The 16,482-nt window shown below is 40.8% G+C and overlaps 2 protein-coding genes across 3 annotated transcripts in view; one reads left to right on the plus strand and one right to left on the minus strand.

The window, feature by feature from the left end:
- LOC104942297 (basic helix-loop-helix transcription factor scleraxis) overlaps positions 1 to 1,594 on the plus strand; it is a 4,320-nt gene extending 2,726 nt beyond the window's left edge. The window contains exon 2 of the mRNA XM_010767497.1: positions 623 to 1,594. Coding sequence (XP_010765799.1) covers positions 623 to 658 — 36 coding nt within the window. The 3' untranslated portion in view covers positions 659 to 1,594. The remainder of the gene's footprint in view (positions 1 to 622) is intronic.
- An 85-nt stretch (positions 1,595 to 1,679) lies between these two features.
- Positions 1,680 to 16,482, minus strand: part of bzw1a (basic leucine zipper and W2 domains 1a) — an 18,673-nt gene continuing 3,870 nt past the window's right edge. The window contains exons 4-12 of one of the 2 annotated variants that reach the window (XM_010767498.1): positions 6,425 to 6,519; positions 6,216 to 6,281; positions 5,784 to 5,919; positions 5,520 to 5,629; positions 5,238 to 5,408; positions 4,184 to 4,330; positions 3,228 to 3,366; positions 2,439 to 2,561; positions 1,680 to 2,262 (exon numbers count right to left, since the gene is read on the minus strand). In XM_010767498.1, the coding sequence (XP_010765800.1) occupies positions 2,231 to 2,262; positions 2,439 to 2,561; positions 3,228 to 3,366; positions 4,184 to 4,330; positions 5,238 to 5,408; positions 5,520 to 5,629; positions 5,784 to 5,919; positions 6,216 to 6,281; positions 6,425 to 6,519 (1,019 nt within the window). In that variant the 3' untranslated portion in view covers positions 1,680 to 2,230. Of the gene's footprint in view, positions 2,263 to 2,438; positions 2,562 to 3,227; positions 3,367 to 3,759; positions 3,809 to 4,183; positions 4,331 to 5,237; positions 5,409 to 5,519; positions 5,630 to 5,783; positions 5,920 to 6,215; positions 6,282 to 6,424; positions 6,520 to 16,482 lie in introns of those variants that run through there. The other variant, XM_010767499.1, reaches the window with a different exon arrangement.

Here is a 16,482-nt window from a genome sequence, read left to right on the forward strand (position 1 = left end):
TAAGGTATGGAGAAATTAGAGAGGGTTGTGTTTTCTGACACTTGGTGAGTTCCCTGGAACACCGGGGACACATATTCATGTATATAAGACGTACACAAGTGCATTTTGCATGATAGGTCACCTTTAAGTACTCAAAATGTAAATGTACTTTACATGAACAAATCTGACAATTTATGGCCTAAAAACATGTGGGTGAAGTTCAGTGTTTTGGCTGGTCACCTTGCAGTTATAAAAAGTTGCAGGCACTAGATCAAAACAACAATTATTTCATTATCTTTATTATAAATTATTATAAGTATTTGACGAAGGTTATTGGTATTTTTGCTGGCAATTTGCACACTTGTTTCATTAAGTCTTAAAGTGTTCCTTTTCTTAAAGAGATATTTAGATAGTTGGAGGTGTTATTTTACATCTTGTTTACCTGGCATTAGTTAAACAAGTTATTTTAGTACCAGTAAGTTATAAATAAATAACAGAAAACCAGAAATCAAGATATAGTGAAGTTAATGATTAAATAAACGAATTTACAGCTGAAATCAAGATCAATATTATGATTAATGTCATGGTGCTTTCACTTAACTGTGTTCTCGTGGTAAAAATGTGCGTTTCTTTGTCTCCACAGCTCAGAGATGGAGGGAAACACTCGGCGTCAGTGTGAAGCGGACACACCTCCACCTGGATGTTGTTTACACACACCTGTAGGACTTTGTACATATATAAATAATACATTTATTTTTGGATAAGCCTTGAGAAACAAATTAACACTGAAAAGCACTTTCTGCTCACGCTGGTTGGTGTGCCTCTGAATCTGTGTTTTGGTTGTAACCTGAGCCCATGTGTAAAGTTGCACCTGGCGGAGGGGGGGTATTTTGGTCCCACGAATAGTACTAACCCCCCACACACACCAACACCTAAAAAAAAAAAAAATCTCCGCCTTCAGTCACATGCAGAAACTAAAGAGCAGCGACTGCCGCTGTCAGTTCTGCCAACACCGCCTTCAAGGAGCATCAGAAAATATTTCAATTATTCAGGGTCACTTTAACTCTAGTGGTGAAGGTAGGAACTGCATCAACACTGACATCTTGTATCACATGCTCTATAAAATACATACATTACCACATCACCACCTTCATAAAAAAAAATATGAGACTTGTTCCTAATCTGAAAAAGATTATCCCCAAATGAATGGAAAATGTTTAATATTTTCTGTACCTGTCATGTTTTGGCCTGAAATCAAGAGAAGTGTTCCGATAAATATATATATTTTTGAAATGTTTACTTACCATTGTTGCACAGTCACTTTAAAAACACACAGCTGTGACGTTCTGTGTTCACATGGCATGCAAAGAGCATCAGGTTGCACTAATCTGGAGAAAACATAAATATATAAGTGAAGTGGATCCCTGCAGCACACATGATGAACAGGTTGCACTCTACCTCAGAGCTGTGTTCAAACACAAAGGCCTACCTCTCAATCAAATGTGTCACATGACTACCAGAATGCACTTTGCACATCAAATACTGACTTGAAGAGACATTTATTTTTGTACAACACAAATAAAAATGAGAATATTATCAACTGTCCTCTGCTGTTTCCTGACGTGTGTGTGGAGGCAATTCAATAGAAAGTATTCCAGTCTAAATACAAACAAATGATGAAGCTTAAAGGAGACAGCGGAACCATTTCAATAATCTTTATTTTCATAAAAAAGTCAGATTAAAGGAAGTAGAAACCAATAGCAATGAGTTGGCTTCCGGGCGTATGGACACGCGGTACAGGGGTTCCCAAAAGTCGAGAGAGGAGCCGAAACATGGGAGGGGATTATAAAAATAAAAATAATAAACGTTGGTAAAATTAGTTTTTGTCCGCCTTGAATATCGATAACTCACGTTTTTCTGATTCACACGAGCAGCGGAGATCGATCACATGGAATGTTTTGTATCCTAATTAAAGGAGGTACGTTAATAAAACAGAGAAAATCTGGGAAATATTCATCGTTTTACCGCTTCCACCGTGAGCCGCTACGTGTTAAAGGACTGAGCCCTTTTTCAGGTTTAGTTTGAATAATCTTTACATAATTCTGTTTGGAGGTGAAAGGGTGTGTGTGTGTTTTAGGGTTAAAATAGTAACAGGAGGTAGAAGAGAGGAGGAAAAACTATATTCTTCGGCTCCTGCTGCTACTTATAAAAAAAAGTAAAACGCGAAGAAGCTCATCTGGCGGTGGAGGAGTTAGTCCGTCTCCTCTTCGTCCGACTCAGACTCTGCAGAGAGGAAATACTGGATTAGTAGATGAAATATTTGAAAACATTCAAAAGAGGAAATATTCTGCTCACTTTCAGGATTCCTATGGGTTCAAAGAGGACTCTTAAACACTGATTTTCATCCTCGGCAAACTTTGCCTCAGGCTGAATGAGGGTGTGTGTGCGTTTTTATTTACCTTCCTCAGCATTTTTCAGCCACTCGACGAATTTCTTCATCTGCTCGAGGAAGACGCTCTTCCCCTTGGCAACGTGGGCATCGGTGTACCACTTCAGTATGGCCTCTTCACTCAATACATCCGCTGTGAGGAGGAAGGGGAGAGTTTGAGAGCTTGCAAACAATACACTCAACATACATTTAAAGTAAAGCAAAAGATCACTTTAAAGACATTTAGACTTATTTTTAAGCAAATTGTGTTTTGTTTTTTAGAAAAGGTGTTTTGTAATTCAGGGTTACAAAGGCTTAAGAAAAGTCAGATTCAAATGACATGTTACTTGCTAGACGCTTTTATCCAAAGCGACTCACATACTCAATACTGTGGGCAATCCCCACAGGAGCACTTTGGGGTGAAGTGTCTCAGGCACACAACGACATGCTGACTGCAGTGGGGTTTGAACCTGTGCTCCCCTGATCCTAACACATACGCACAACCCACTGCGCCGCAAGCCACCGTAAATGCAACTCTGAATGCAATTTAGGACTAATACTACGCAGAATTTCTCTGATACCTAGAGCATTATGACATCAATGCGAGAGGCTTTTGGTAAAAATAAACAAATATGATAACGTTATGTTTAAAACTTATCTAACACTACAAGAAAGGGAACGCCACAAAACGCACAAAGTCCCATTTCGATCATCAGAAACCCTTTTACGGTCAATTAAAATGTAAAACAATGACCTGAAGAAGTGAACACTTTCATTAAACACCCTAAAATAAATGTGAGTTATTGGAGGTGACAGTGACCTTTGTAGAGGAGCACCACGATCTTCTGGAAGGCCTTCATGAAGTGGATGTTGTCGTAGCAGTACTCCTGGATCTTCAGCAGCAGGCTGATCTCAGACAGACCCTGGGAGGTGAAGGATTTCAGCAGCAGGCTGTATTGCTGCAGGAACATGAAGCAAGGTCAGAAAGTAAGAACAGCTTTGCTTTCTGGGGCGGAGGTGGACATGCACTCCTCGAGCACTCTCAGGAGTTATGTGTGTTTTTAAAAGCGTGTCGGTGCATTAAAGCGTACTGATTTACAGCAGGATGAAGCTTAATGGGTTGCTGTTCACACTGCTGCAGATTTACTTCAGTTTGTTCTGTCTCGAGCTTTAACACCTTCCATCAACAGTACAAATGACACTTTTTGTAATTTCAGTTTCTCAGCGCTGAGATACACCACTTCAGGGCAAAACAGCCCATTTCCTACTGTTTAGAGCCAATTCAAGGTGCCTTTAAGCTTTCCCTTCACCTCACAGCAGTGTTTCATAGCATGTATATACACTTTACATACAGTATGATGGTTGCTGAATTTTCTTGATTATTTTTCTTTCAGACAGCAGCTACAGAAGGGTGACAAATTCAAGGAAAACATGATCAAAGTTTCCTGTTTCAAGTATTTACAGAACCAATGAGAACCCTGCATAAATATGCCAACCCAAATTAAAAACATACCAACTCTTAGGTCAAACTAAATAGGCATTTTATGCACATTCAAATAAAATCCAATGTCAATAGATGCACACAGCATAAGACAACTTTGTTTCACAGCACTGAATAACATTTTTAGACTTGCAGGAACTTGCAGTCACTGTGGCAAGGTTTACAACTTATTGCCCAACGCATGACATCATATTAGTGTTGTATTTATAAACTGTATTCAATGCATTTTTAACTGTTTCCAGTACATGCATTTGAACAATTGAAGGTTTGCATACCTTCAATTGTTTGATGGCTTGTTCTGTCACCAGCTCCTCCTTCTTGTTCCACTCCACGCAGCTCATCACGCTGGTCCAGATGATGTTGATCATGGCCTGCTCCGACAGGTTGGACCTATTCATCTCCTCTCTGGCGAAGACGATAATCTGAACACACGGCGAGAGAAAATCAGTCATGAAACAACACAACCGCAGGCGGAAAATAAAGGATCGTTTCCACAAGGTTTAGAGATAATTATTGAATATTTAGTATGTTGTTTAGTTTCCAAATGAAGGACTCTTATAACACAGCTCATTTGTTATGAACTCCATGACTCATGGTGGCACCACCTTTGTTAGTTTTCTATGTATTCAGTGGCCGTTTCTCAATGTCGAGTAAAGCTGCTGCAGAGCCACTATTTCAAGTATACTACGTCATCGAGTGGCGCCGAATGCTGGGCATTTAAACAGTCCTTCGGAGCCACTCGATGACGTAGTATACTTGAAATAGTGGCTCTGCAGCAGCTTTACTCAACATTGAGAAACGGCCATTGTTTTAAGGGTGGGGGTGTTACGGCTGTATGTATTCCCCGTTTCTTTTTCCCTTTGGTTCCTCTACCCAGGTGTGTTTCATTGCTGTAACGAGGTTCAGACGAGGTGCACCTGGTGAAGGAAGTCCATCAAAGCTCCAGTGCAGCAGAAGAGAGAGGCCTCTGCCATCTAGGATGTGTAGTTGAACATTTCACATCCTATGGGTTCTATCTGGGTCAGAGGTGGAATGTTGTTATCCCCATAGGGCCATTTTGAAGATGGGGCGTAACAGTGATGTTCAGTTACTGCTAATGCATCAGTCACAAAGCATGAAACATGGAAAAAGTGACAATGATGAGACCAGTCAAAGCTGCTACAAAAAGAAGAACGATTATGACAATTACCAGAATTACACCACAGCTTTTTACTGCAGAGATTGGGGTTATTTTGCAATATTTGCAGGTTTGTCACCCTCTTAAATCGCTTTAAATTCAGTCTCAGACTAATGAGAAAGTTGTTCACTTTAACAATAATGACTATTCACCTCCTTCTGAGGGTCTCCGCGGGCAATCTGCTCCTGGAGCTCCTTCTGCAGCTCCTTGCGGGCACCGATGGATTCCTGGTTACGGGCGAAGTCAGCAAGCTCCGTCAGCCCGGCGTCGGTGAAGTACTTAGAAAAATGCTCACAGCTCCGTTTGTTGGCAGGAAAGAGTTCCTGAGGGGAGGGGATGGTTTAGGTTAGAGTTGATGCACACACAAAAAATTGGACTTGACACTTAATAGAGAGATGGTTTTCCAGCCATCTTTGATTAAACAGTTGATTTACCATCAGCCTGTTGTCCATGCCCACTTTGCGGAGAGAGCCGGCCACAGAGTTGATGTCCTTTTCGTAAATCCATGACTTGAACAGCTTAACGGCGAAGGCTGCAGATACTCCTAAAAAAAGACGAGAGTGGTTTCTGTTATACAAAGCTGACTGAAAAGCCAGTATTATTCAATGGGGCGTTATTAGCATGAACGTTTGAAGAAACATTAAAAGCTCTTGAACAAAACCCTCTTTCTCACTCATTTCTGGAGTATTTCTGCTCACCTTCTTTGACGATGTTCTCGTTGTAGAGGCTGTTAAGGATGGAGGCTGATATGTTTCCTTTGGCCAGCAGGATGCCGGTCAGCATGGCCAGTTTGTTGCGCTCAGACTCAGTGAACCCTTTAAGAAACAGCAGCAACTGTAGAGGACACAAAGCAAAAACAAATACAGGTTTGTCCTGTTGCCTTCTGTAACGACTGCAGGCCAATTCATGCCGTTTACAAGCCTGCATGTGTGGCTTTTGTATTTGATTGTTTTGCACCTGGAGAACAATCTGTGTGAAAGCGTGTCGATGCTTGTTTTCTTACATAAATAAGACAACAGAAATGGCTTTACATCTAGACATAAACAGTTCTCTTAATACAAAATGAACACTGTACTTGAACCTACTGCACACTAAGATTACAAAAGGCCAATCTCAGAAACATTTCTCACCTTCTTGATCTCCTCTTCGAAACCCTTCTCCAGGTACTTGTAACGCCGGATCAGTTTGTTAAAAACCTGTTTGAGGTGGAAAAAAGCCAAAAAGTTCACGCAGCGCTTAAACAATTGCATGATATCAAATGTCATTTGCAGATCAATGGAGGATGATATTAATAAATCACTTGTAAACAGTTAAAAACAGTCATTGGTGTGCCTTTTACCTGAGCATATGCCTGCATGGTCTCCAGGTCTTCTTGTGCCGTGAACAGGCAGAACTCAGTACGGGTCATGTCGTCGGAGAGAGACCCGCCTGGGGCTGAACGAGAGGAAATAAAAAGTAGAAATTGGAGTCAAAATAGGAGCTTCCTGCTGTATAAACATCTATTGTCTTCTTTCTGTCTGCATCACATTAAATCAAGGACTTTATTTTGCTTTCAACTTCATCTTAACACCTACTACACAAGCAAAACAAATGTGTTTGCTTACAGGTGACTTTTACCCTTGCAATAACTAGCAAAACAAGCATTTTCAAGCCCAAATCCACAATTTAAAAAGATTGTGCTGAGTTTGAACCACTTCTGGCAGAAAATACAAAGTTCATTGAATACATTTCCTGATTAAAATCGCGTTTTTTTTATAGAAATGTCAGCTTTCAATAAAAAAACAAAGCATATCTAAATAACGCATTTCTTATGCTACGTTCACACCGGACGCGATGCGACGTTTGGCAGCGGCGCGATTACATGTAAAGTCAATGCAGAGACACGATCAGACGCGAATTTCCACCGCTTCATGCGCGCCGTCGGAGCAAATTCGCGTCTGATCGTGTCTCTGCATTGACTTTACATGTAATCGCGCCGCTGCCAAACGTCGCATCGCGTCCGGTGTGAACGTAGCATAAGAAATGCGTNATCTTCACATCTTGTATTCATGTCTATCATTTTGAGCACCAAATGATTGAAAAGTATCGATAAGAGTATCAAAAAATACCGATACCGATAAGCAGTACCGGTATCGGTATCGATAAAATCCTAACAATACCCATCCCGACATACTATACAGAGATGCTGTATGAGAAACCAATGTGAGTTTCGAAAATTGCACAATATAAATATATTCTAGTAGACCTCAACAATGGAATTATGATCAGTAGAAATGGCCATGGGACCTTTAATGAAAGTGAAACATGAATTCATTATTAATTATGATTGAATAATAAATGCATTTTCATACATTTCTGATGCTTATACTTTGTACTTTTATTTAAAGGGGGCTTTAAAAATCTGGAAGAGCTAGCATTATGACTGCCATATTTGACACCCCTTCTGCATCTTTGGCAATGATTGTCCTAATCTCACAGAATTCACTCCAGCATTAGTTATTCCTCTCTAGTTTAAGCAAACAAAAGCAATTTACTCTGAGCCTATCAGATGAAAATTAAAGGAGTGCTTCCAAATCTGGCAGAGTTGGTGTTATGGCTGCTGGATTTGGCACCCCCTCTGTGATTTTGGTCATGATGGTCATAATCCCACCAAAATAACACTGGTGTTAGTTATTCCCCTGTAGTTTACGCCAACATTTTACTCTGGATTCATGGTGTATAAAATGCCAGGGGGGCTTCTAAATCAGGTGAAATATTAAAGTGTTGGGGTTAGCGTTAAGGTTTTCTAAATCTGGCAGAGCTAGTAATGGCTGCCAGATTTGGCAACCGTAATCCGTCAAACGTATCATTTATTTAATTGTTTTAAAAACACTGTTGGGTTTTTTGTCTCAAAGTCATTTTTTGTTTTGTGGGTTTATTAGGTTTTGTGGTCTTGTCTTTTATATGTTGGTATTGTCTCACCTTGTAACTTCTGAAAAAAGCATTTCCCAATCATATAGCTTTTTTTATGGAACTCTGTTGAATAACGCATTATTATAGCTTTAAAAGACAGAAAAGGAAATATTATCAGATAATAACTTGAGGTGTGTCTCATTAGCCGTGTTGCTTTTTAATGCATAAAAATATCAAGCTGTAACAGTGTTTTAGTATAAAATTCCTTGCCTGTTCATTATGATATGTTTATAATCATTGAAAGTTTTAGGGAAGCACATTTCCTCAGAGCAAATATAATAGCAAGTCAGATTTGCTAACTGCTCAACCTGGTGGATGGATAAACCATTACAATATCACAACAAGGCCACGTGCACATCATCGGCGGGGCGATTTTTAGAACTTCCTAGAAAGTTTGTTCTTGCTTTTCAACAGGGAAAAAAATATATGTATGTAGATGAAAATGTAATTGCTGGTTCACTATTACTCATTTGCGTGGGAGACATATCAAACTACAATATGATGAGACCTCATATGAGACAACATAGTTCTCTGACATTACTGTAATACAAACATCTTTGGTTTGATCACAAGAGCGTTACGGGGAAAATCTTATATAGTTTTTTCTGTATGTCTTTCAATGCCTCACTCATTACCCCCCCCATCCTCTCCGTGTCTCTCTGTGTCTTTCTCTTCCTATCGGTGTCTCTTTTCAATTCTCCTCTGCTCTAATTTTCCCTTCTCATCCCAGCCTGTGCGATTGTGGCGTCTCATCACAATTTTGGCACACATTTCTTTTCATTTCCTTTCCTCATCTCCAGTCTTATTTTTGGCCTCATAGCCTCTAAACCCCTAAAGGCACCCCCTCCACCAAACCCCCACCCCAACCGCCAGTTATTTCTTCATTCTCCTCTTTCTCATTTTTTCCTTCAATCTTTCTGCTCCTCATTTAGGATGGCTTGTTTCTTTCAATATCCAGAGATAATGGTTGAACATGGTGGGGCACAGAGAAAGAGGGAACAATTTGTTCCCTTTGCAGTGAGCAGGGACATTTGTGATCAAGGGTGTGATCTGCAAAGGCACACACACACACACACACACACACACACACACACACACACACACACACACACACACACACACACACACACACACACACACACACACACAGAGAGAGAAAGCAATGATGATGAGGCCATTTCCTTCCTCATCTCCAGATCCTCATCTAACCGCTAATGAAAAACACGACAATTACCCACAACTCTTTGCACCTCAGCCTTCAGCAGTTGTAATCTTTGCGCCAATATAAAGTCAGATTGTCATTCTGCCTCCACTGTCCCTTCCTCTTCCCCTTCTGTCCATCCCTTTTTTCTCCTGTCCATTTAGAGAGCGTGTGGGCACTGGGAGACGATGATGACTGCTGCTGGGTAGTTGTGCAATGTGATTGGAAATGGAGATATGATATAGAATGACTTACATGGACCAGTGGGGGACAGACAAAGGCTATGTTGAGGGTAATGAACAGTGGATTAAGGGATTATTATTTGGTACCATGGGAGCATCATGAAGCCTTCCCATTAGAGGAGTCCAGCCATGTGTGTGTGCTCTCTGTAATCTGATCTGTAAATCTCCAGTATCAGATTTGAATTGTAATCGATACTCTCACTATCACCATCTCCGATAAATGAATGGTAGGCAGTTTAAGTGAAAATCAGAAAACTCCTCGCCTCATTATCTATCAGTGTACACAGCCAGATAACTTTTTAATTCAGAATAAGAATGAATAATGTACAGTGTTTCTGTGCTGCGAGCATGATTACATACATGCATATTTGATGAGGCAATTTGCTGCCAGGCAGTCCACATGACAGTCCACATTCTTTTCTAGCTCTCTGCACCAGGTGACAGCAAGGTGTCAGTTATGATGGCACTTTAATTAATTTTGTTTGTCCTGTTCAATGATAGTCATGGACCGCTGGGCATCCGTGTTCTGGGTATTGGGACTGATGTAGAGGTGTGTGTGTGTGTGTGTGTGTGTGTGTGTGTGTGTGTGTGTGTGTGTGTGTGTGTGTGTGTGTGTGTGTGTGTGTTTGACTCTGTTCAGTGGTTCCTACTCAGTTTCGTCCTTATGGGATATCTGCAGGTGGATATTAAGGTTAATATAAGATATTTTCTCAAGACCTCAAATACTTTAATTCACTTGATATTGACACATCTTTTAATCTCAGTAGGTATGAATCCGTCCAACATTAATCAGGTAATAAATTATATAAAACAGACAATAACAATAATACAGGATATATATATAATTGTCTTTTTTGGGGCGGGGCTTACAATTAATCAGCATGTAGTGTTGTCATAAGGACATTCATGACAAACTTATTAGAGGAATTAGATGGTTTTGACTTTATTTTAACATCATTTTCATGAACTCCGGCAAACAGACCAGCTGTCACAGAGCTGTGTGATCCCCTCTGTATATGCGCTACACAGGGCATATTGCTTGTATGGTAGTATTACCTCTGCCGCCATCATATTGCAGTAATCTTTGTTCCTACAGTAAACAGTAGACCCTGTCTGCTATCCCTCACTCCTGTGCATGCTTCAGGAAACTGGTGCATGCTTCAGAAAAAGGCCGTCTGTTTTCACCACACCTAAAGCAAAGGCAAAAAAGTGCAGACACATTTGTCATGCATTAGGTGTGCCGTTACACAGAGGTAGAGATGATGCTTGCTGATGTCCAGTGGTCTCCAGTCAATGCAAGCTTGTACTAGTTTGTCCGCTTTCTTTGCCTTTTCACTGCCATGCAATTCATGATAAACATCCGTGCTGGTATTATTGGAAGAAGTTGGGTTTTTATGTGTTTTATTTATTATATTATTGGAGAGTGTTACATACAGTAGTTTGTTCTCAGTATTGGTCATGTTTTTCATAACTGACTGACCTTCTCACAAAGATTAAAAGCCAAATCAAACTGACAATTTTTCCTGTTTGAACAATGTCACTTTAGGAACATTTTGACCCTCAAAGTACCCAACTGGAGGAGCAGGGTGCCTTTTCTTTGAGGGGAATAGACTGCCAGTACGTGATGTTTGGGGTGTCAACGCTGTTGCATGCCCCTTATTTATTTGCCATGAAATAGATTTGCCAAAACTTTTGCTAAAAGTTTGTTAGATCATTCAAACATTAAATATATCTTTTTATTTAATTTCTTTTTTTTTTAACAAGTATTATTCTTGTACAGTGACTCAACATAGTTCATAAATGAAATAATTATGAAAATGAGGTTCTTATTTGTATTAGGTTTAACTCCTAACTAATGCAAACTTATGAGAAAAAAGTGTAATAAAGAAATGATGCATTGGTGCAGGACCAGGTGTATATTTAAAAAACGTACAGAAATGTGATTATTTATGTTTAAAGCTAAATGATAGTATGTTTTAAAACATGGGTTGAATTTTAATACAAATATTGTTCATGCTAAATAGGGGCTGAATACAAAGTGTTACCATTAGTATGAGACTTGTCCTTCAGAAAACGGTCAGACTTTCCTGGAAAAACAGATGCAGGGAAGCGGAGCCACATGCTTTGGAGCCAATTTGATTATTCATAGAAAATGCAGACTAGGGACTGTGGATGTGAAATGTGGGTGGTGAAGAAACAGGCAAAGAGAAGGGTGCAGGGGGAGCGAAGGGGCATCAGTGTAAATAAATAAACAAATAAATAATAAACAATAACTGCACCCCTCGCTGCACACACTGCAAGGAACCAATCAGCACCCTGGCTGAACGCCCTGGAAATTGTGTGTAATGAGTAGGAAAAGATTAGAGGGAGCTCTTGCTAGGCCATAAATTGACATTAGTAAAAGAAAACTATTTTACTCGGCGGGCCCAGTCTCATTTAGACAACAGAGGGAAGGGGGGGGGGGAAACACTGGGAATGAAGTGTGTGAAGACACCAACATAGGCTGAAGTGCAGCCTTGCTGTTGTGTGTCAGCTATTCTGAGTCAATTTATATTAAAAACAGGAATTTGAAAGATTTTTTCAGATTTTTTTTACTGACAATTTAAGAATAACTTAATATTTTGGCTCTTTAAATTTTTGAACAAAATACCAAATAATGATTTGTAACAAGGAATTATTGGATACAACTTTACGTTTAGCACTGTAATACATACGATTTTCTAAAGTCAAAGTATGTTACTGTAATATTTTCAGCTCATTCTTCTTCCTGTATGGCCAAAAAAGAAGTACTGTAGTGAGAACATCAAATAAATTATATAAATAGTTTAACATTAAGACGCATTGAATCCGTCAAAGAAAACAAACAACAGTGGAAGACGACTGTTCAATGTCTTTGACTGTTGTTTGAACCTTTTTATTGAGTTGTAAAGACACTTAGCAAAGACCGAGTTCATCTAATACTTTTCTTTTAGATGGGGAATGTTGTACAAGGCCATAGCTGGACAGAGGGACTGCAAACACTACAAAATATTTATTTTGATTTTTTGAAAACATGTGCATCCAGCGTATCTAGGGACAAGCTAAAGGTCATCAAGAAGGGCATTCCTACAAACATAAAATGTAAAGTGTGTTCAATGCTATTGTACAAGGGGTAGACTGAATTACAATATGCAGAATTTCAGTGTCTTTAAGAAAGTGACAACATGGTGAAAACAACAACAAATACATTTCCTAATTCATGCAAATCATAAGTTGAACCCCTTTTTTGCTCATATTTTATTTTGGGTATGTATTCTTGAGGGTCATGAGTGTTTGTTTTATTATGCTCTATGCTTGAGTCCTGAATACGGTTGACTGACCCACACATACAGTATAAAGGCTGCCCTTTTTGGCTCCTAAGCCACGGACTATAGCCAACAAACTCCCTGCTTGAACAGGACAATATCACCACTTCCATCTAGCACTGCACCATCTTGTATTCAAGCGTAAATGAATAGATTGTTTACCAGATGAGCCTACACTGTAGCTATGTTCGTATGACAAAATAAAGAACATTGAACCTATGTGTCCATAACCAAATATACTAACCTTTTGTGGTACTAGTATCAGAAGACTTCAGTGTGCGTAATACATACTGTATATCGATATGTATAAATGCCTTCTAAAACATTTCTGACCCTCCTAACATGAACACCCAACCAAATTCACAGCATGGTTGGGAATGGTTCACTCTCTATTTGTGTGTTTTTGTTTGTTTCTTCAACAGAGCAATTGTTGTAAGTATGCAATTGGAATAATAACAGCCTCACCGGCTAATGACAATAATGGCGCTGGCGATTACCAAGGCAAGAAAAGAACGTTGAGGGGAGAGGGGGGAGGAAGAATATCGCTGGGCGACAAAAGATTGCATAATTTAGTTTTTTCTTCTCCCTTAATCCATCCTCTCACACTGTTTTACAACCCATCCCTTTTCTTTCTTCTTTTTCCCATCTTCCAACATTTATTTTTCTATGTCTCCGTCCACCTCCCGGTCTTCCTTCTCTTCTTACTCCTACCCCCTCCTCTCTCACCCTGTAACCTCCCCGCTCCTCCACCCCCTTCTCTCTTTATGGTTAATTTAAAATTTGTCAGACGCTTGCGTCTTCTGGATGGCTGGCCTTTGATATTTTGCGAGCTCCATTTGACACAAACAAGCCTGCGGCCCTGGTGCATCCTGCTGACTGCTGCACTAGTGGCAGGCCCCCACCATTTATCTTAGCCCTGGCCAGCCAATGCTTACTCATTATAGGGGCCTCGGCACCAGCTTAACCCCCACCTCTGCGCGCATGCAAACACACATGGCCAAATGATGTGCGTGTGTGTGTGTGTGCGTATAAACATAAGTAAATGCATATCAGCAAACAAATTCATACCCCATGAACACATTGGTAGGAGCTTGCATACGCAGAGACACAGGCTTGCAATTTCAAACACACACCCATCATGGGATCATTGCTCATGCTTTCACTGCCCCCCAACAGAGGTAAATGCCGACATTTACCCATCCTGTGTGAGCCCATCTCTGTATGTTCCATAGTCCAGGTTAAATGCTCCATCTTCTCACCTCCCCCAGCTCTAAATGCTCTCCACAAGTGTTTCTCTCCATGTTAAAGAAATTGTGTTTCAGCGTTTTAGTTTTCTATGCCTTTTCTTCAAGTATGCTTGCCAATTTGCCAATGTTAGTGAACCAATGAGCAACCATTAAGAGAATTGTGTCAGCAGCATGCTTGATGTAAGTTGTAATTTAAAACAACCCGATTTCCCAATGATAAAAAGCTTGGATGCCTGCGTTTCCATGGACTCATGCGAGTTCCGCAACATATGACATGGAAAATGGAACAAAACTTACAAAATAATTGGCGCCATGGTCAAAACTCTGCCCTCACTGAGACTCCATCCGAGCCCCACAGCCAGGACCTCTGCTTTTGGACACTGTCGCCAAAATGTTTCTCAGTTTATATCAAGCAATCTCAAAGGCAAAACCTGCCCAAGTGCTAACCAACTGTCCTTCACTGCCAACATCTCTGCAACGATCTGCTCCTGCGGGTACACTCTCTACAACAGTGACCATCAACATCCAGCCCGCCAGACATTCTCATCCGGCCCGGACGGCGGGGGTGACTGTGGCGTTGGCGGAGTGCCTAGTGCGTTCGCCCCCCACAAATTTGTTTACAACGTCTCCTGAGTAATGTGCAGTACCGGAGTCCAACAGAGAGGCAGCAGCTACGGGACAGTACACTGCGTACTGCGAAGCCTTCCCTGCCCTGATGAAGAAGTGATCCTTCGTTAGCGTGAAGAGTCTGCTTTATGCGCTCATGTACATGAGCGTGCTCCACTAGCCCCCCCCTCCCCCCCGGTCAACAACTATATATAAAAATCGCTGGCCCGCGAAAGTGTCTATTGGATACATTTTGGCCCTTGGAAAAAGGTAGTTGGTGGTCCCTGCTCAACAACATCAAGAGGGTACGTCCCCTTCTGACCTAGAAGACGATGTTCTGGTCTAGGCTCTTCTCATGTCTACTGAAACTCCCCACTGGCTGGTTTACCCTCCTGTGACATCCAAACTCTACAGCTCATCCAGAATTCAACAGCCCAACAGGTCTTCAACCACTATAAGTTATCCCATAGTACACAGCTCCTCCACTGCCTTTACTGGTAACCATTGGCTTCCCAAATCTGCTTCAAGACACTGGTACCTACCATGCTTTGAGCGGATCAGGCCCATTTTTACACATGGTTAGGCTATACACTCTAGAACGCACACTTTGCTCAGCATGGACCGATCTGCTCACTACTTCCTCACTGCGACTTGGACCCAGGTACCTTTCAACAAAAACACCATTGATATCAGTAAATCTTGACCATTGTAGACTGAAAACCCACCTGTTTCAACTGCACCTCGGCCAATTTACTGTATATACCCTTCCTCTTCATAATGAATTTTACCATCAGCCGTTGATGAAGCCTGAAGACACAGAAATGAACCGTTCAGAAACGACAATATCTGTGGTAAACTACAGCAGCTGAAGCAAAAGCTGAGTGTAGTTCTGCGATCACCACCGTATTTTAGAACCATTTAAAAAACTGGCCGACCAATTGATGCCTCATGACCTACCTACCCTGACCCTGTCCAACCCTCATCTTTAACATCCATGTCAGGTTTGAATGCAGGCAACACATTTGTTCATTTGCAATGAAATCTATTGTTTTTGTAGAGATTATTATTACGGCCAAAGTACAAATGTTTCCAGGGTTGCAACGGTTTCCCTGGCACTGAAAGCATACCAGAACATACTGTATTTAGAAGACCCTCACAAATATTCACTTGTTTTTGGGTATGACAGAAAGCTAGCATTGGTTCCGGTCAAGGTATGGCCTGTTGTACTTAACGGGCCATAACTCTCTCTTTTTTTAATAATCTTTGTATTGGTTAAAGGCATCCTTTTTTACAAGCACCCCTAAGGAGGGTTTAACCACGTTCAATCTCTTTGTTGGTTTTTGCAACCTAAAAACTCCAAAAAAGGTTAATATAAAATGGTACGAATATTTTAGCTGCGGAAGAAGCTCAATGTGGTTCACACTGGGTGACTGCCCAACATCTTCTTTTGTGTTTGTATAGCAAAATGCATGTCTGAGTGTGTCGAAATGTGTAAGTGTGTGTGTTTTGAAACAGTCTAGACAGATATCTAACAGAACCCTCACCTCAAATCAAATCCATTGTCGGACAGTATTGATTTGCTACAACTTGTTTCTGGCACATGTAGATGCGACACACACACACACACACACACACACACACACACACACACACACACACACACACACACACACACACACACACACACACACACACACACACACACACACACACACACACACACACACACACACACACACACACACACACACTCTACGTGGCTGGACGCACTAGTATAGTACGTACGTACGTAACGTTAACGTAAC

Source organism: Notothenia coriiceps, unplaced genomic scaffold (genome assembly GCF_000735185.1).
Source record: "Notothenia coriiceps isolate Sejong01 unplaced genomic scaffold, NC01 NC01_scaffold00004483, whole genome shotgun sequence".
NCBI classification, from domain to species: Eukaryota; Metazoa; Chordata; class Actinopteri; order Perciformes; family Nototheniidae; genus Notothenia; species Notothenia coriiceps.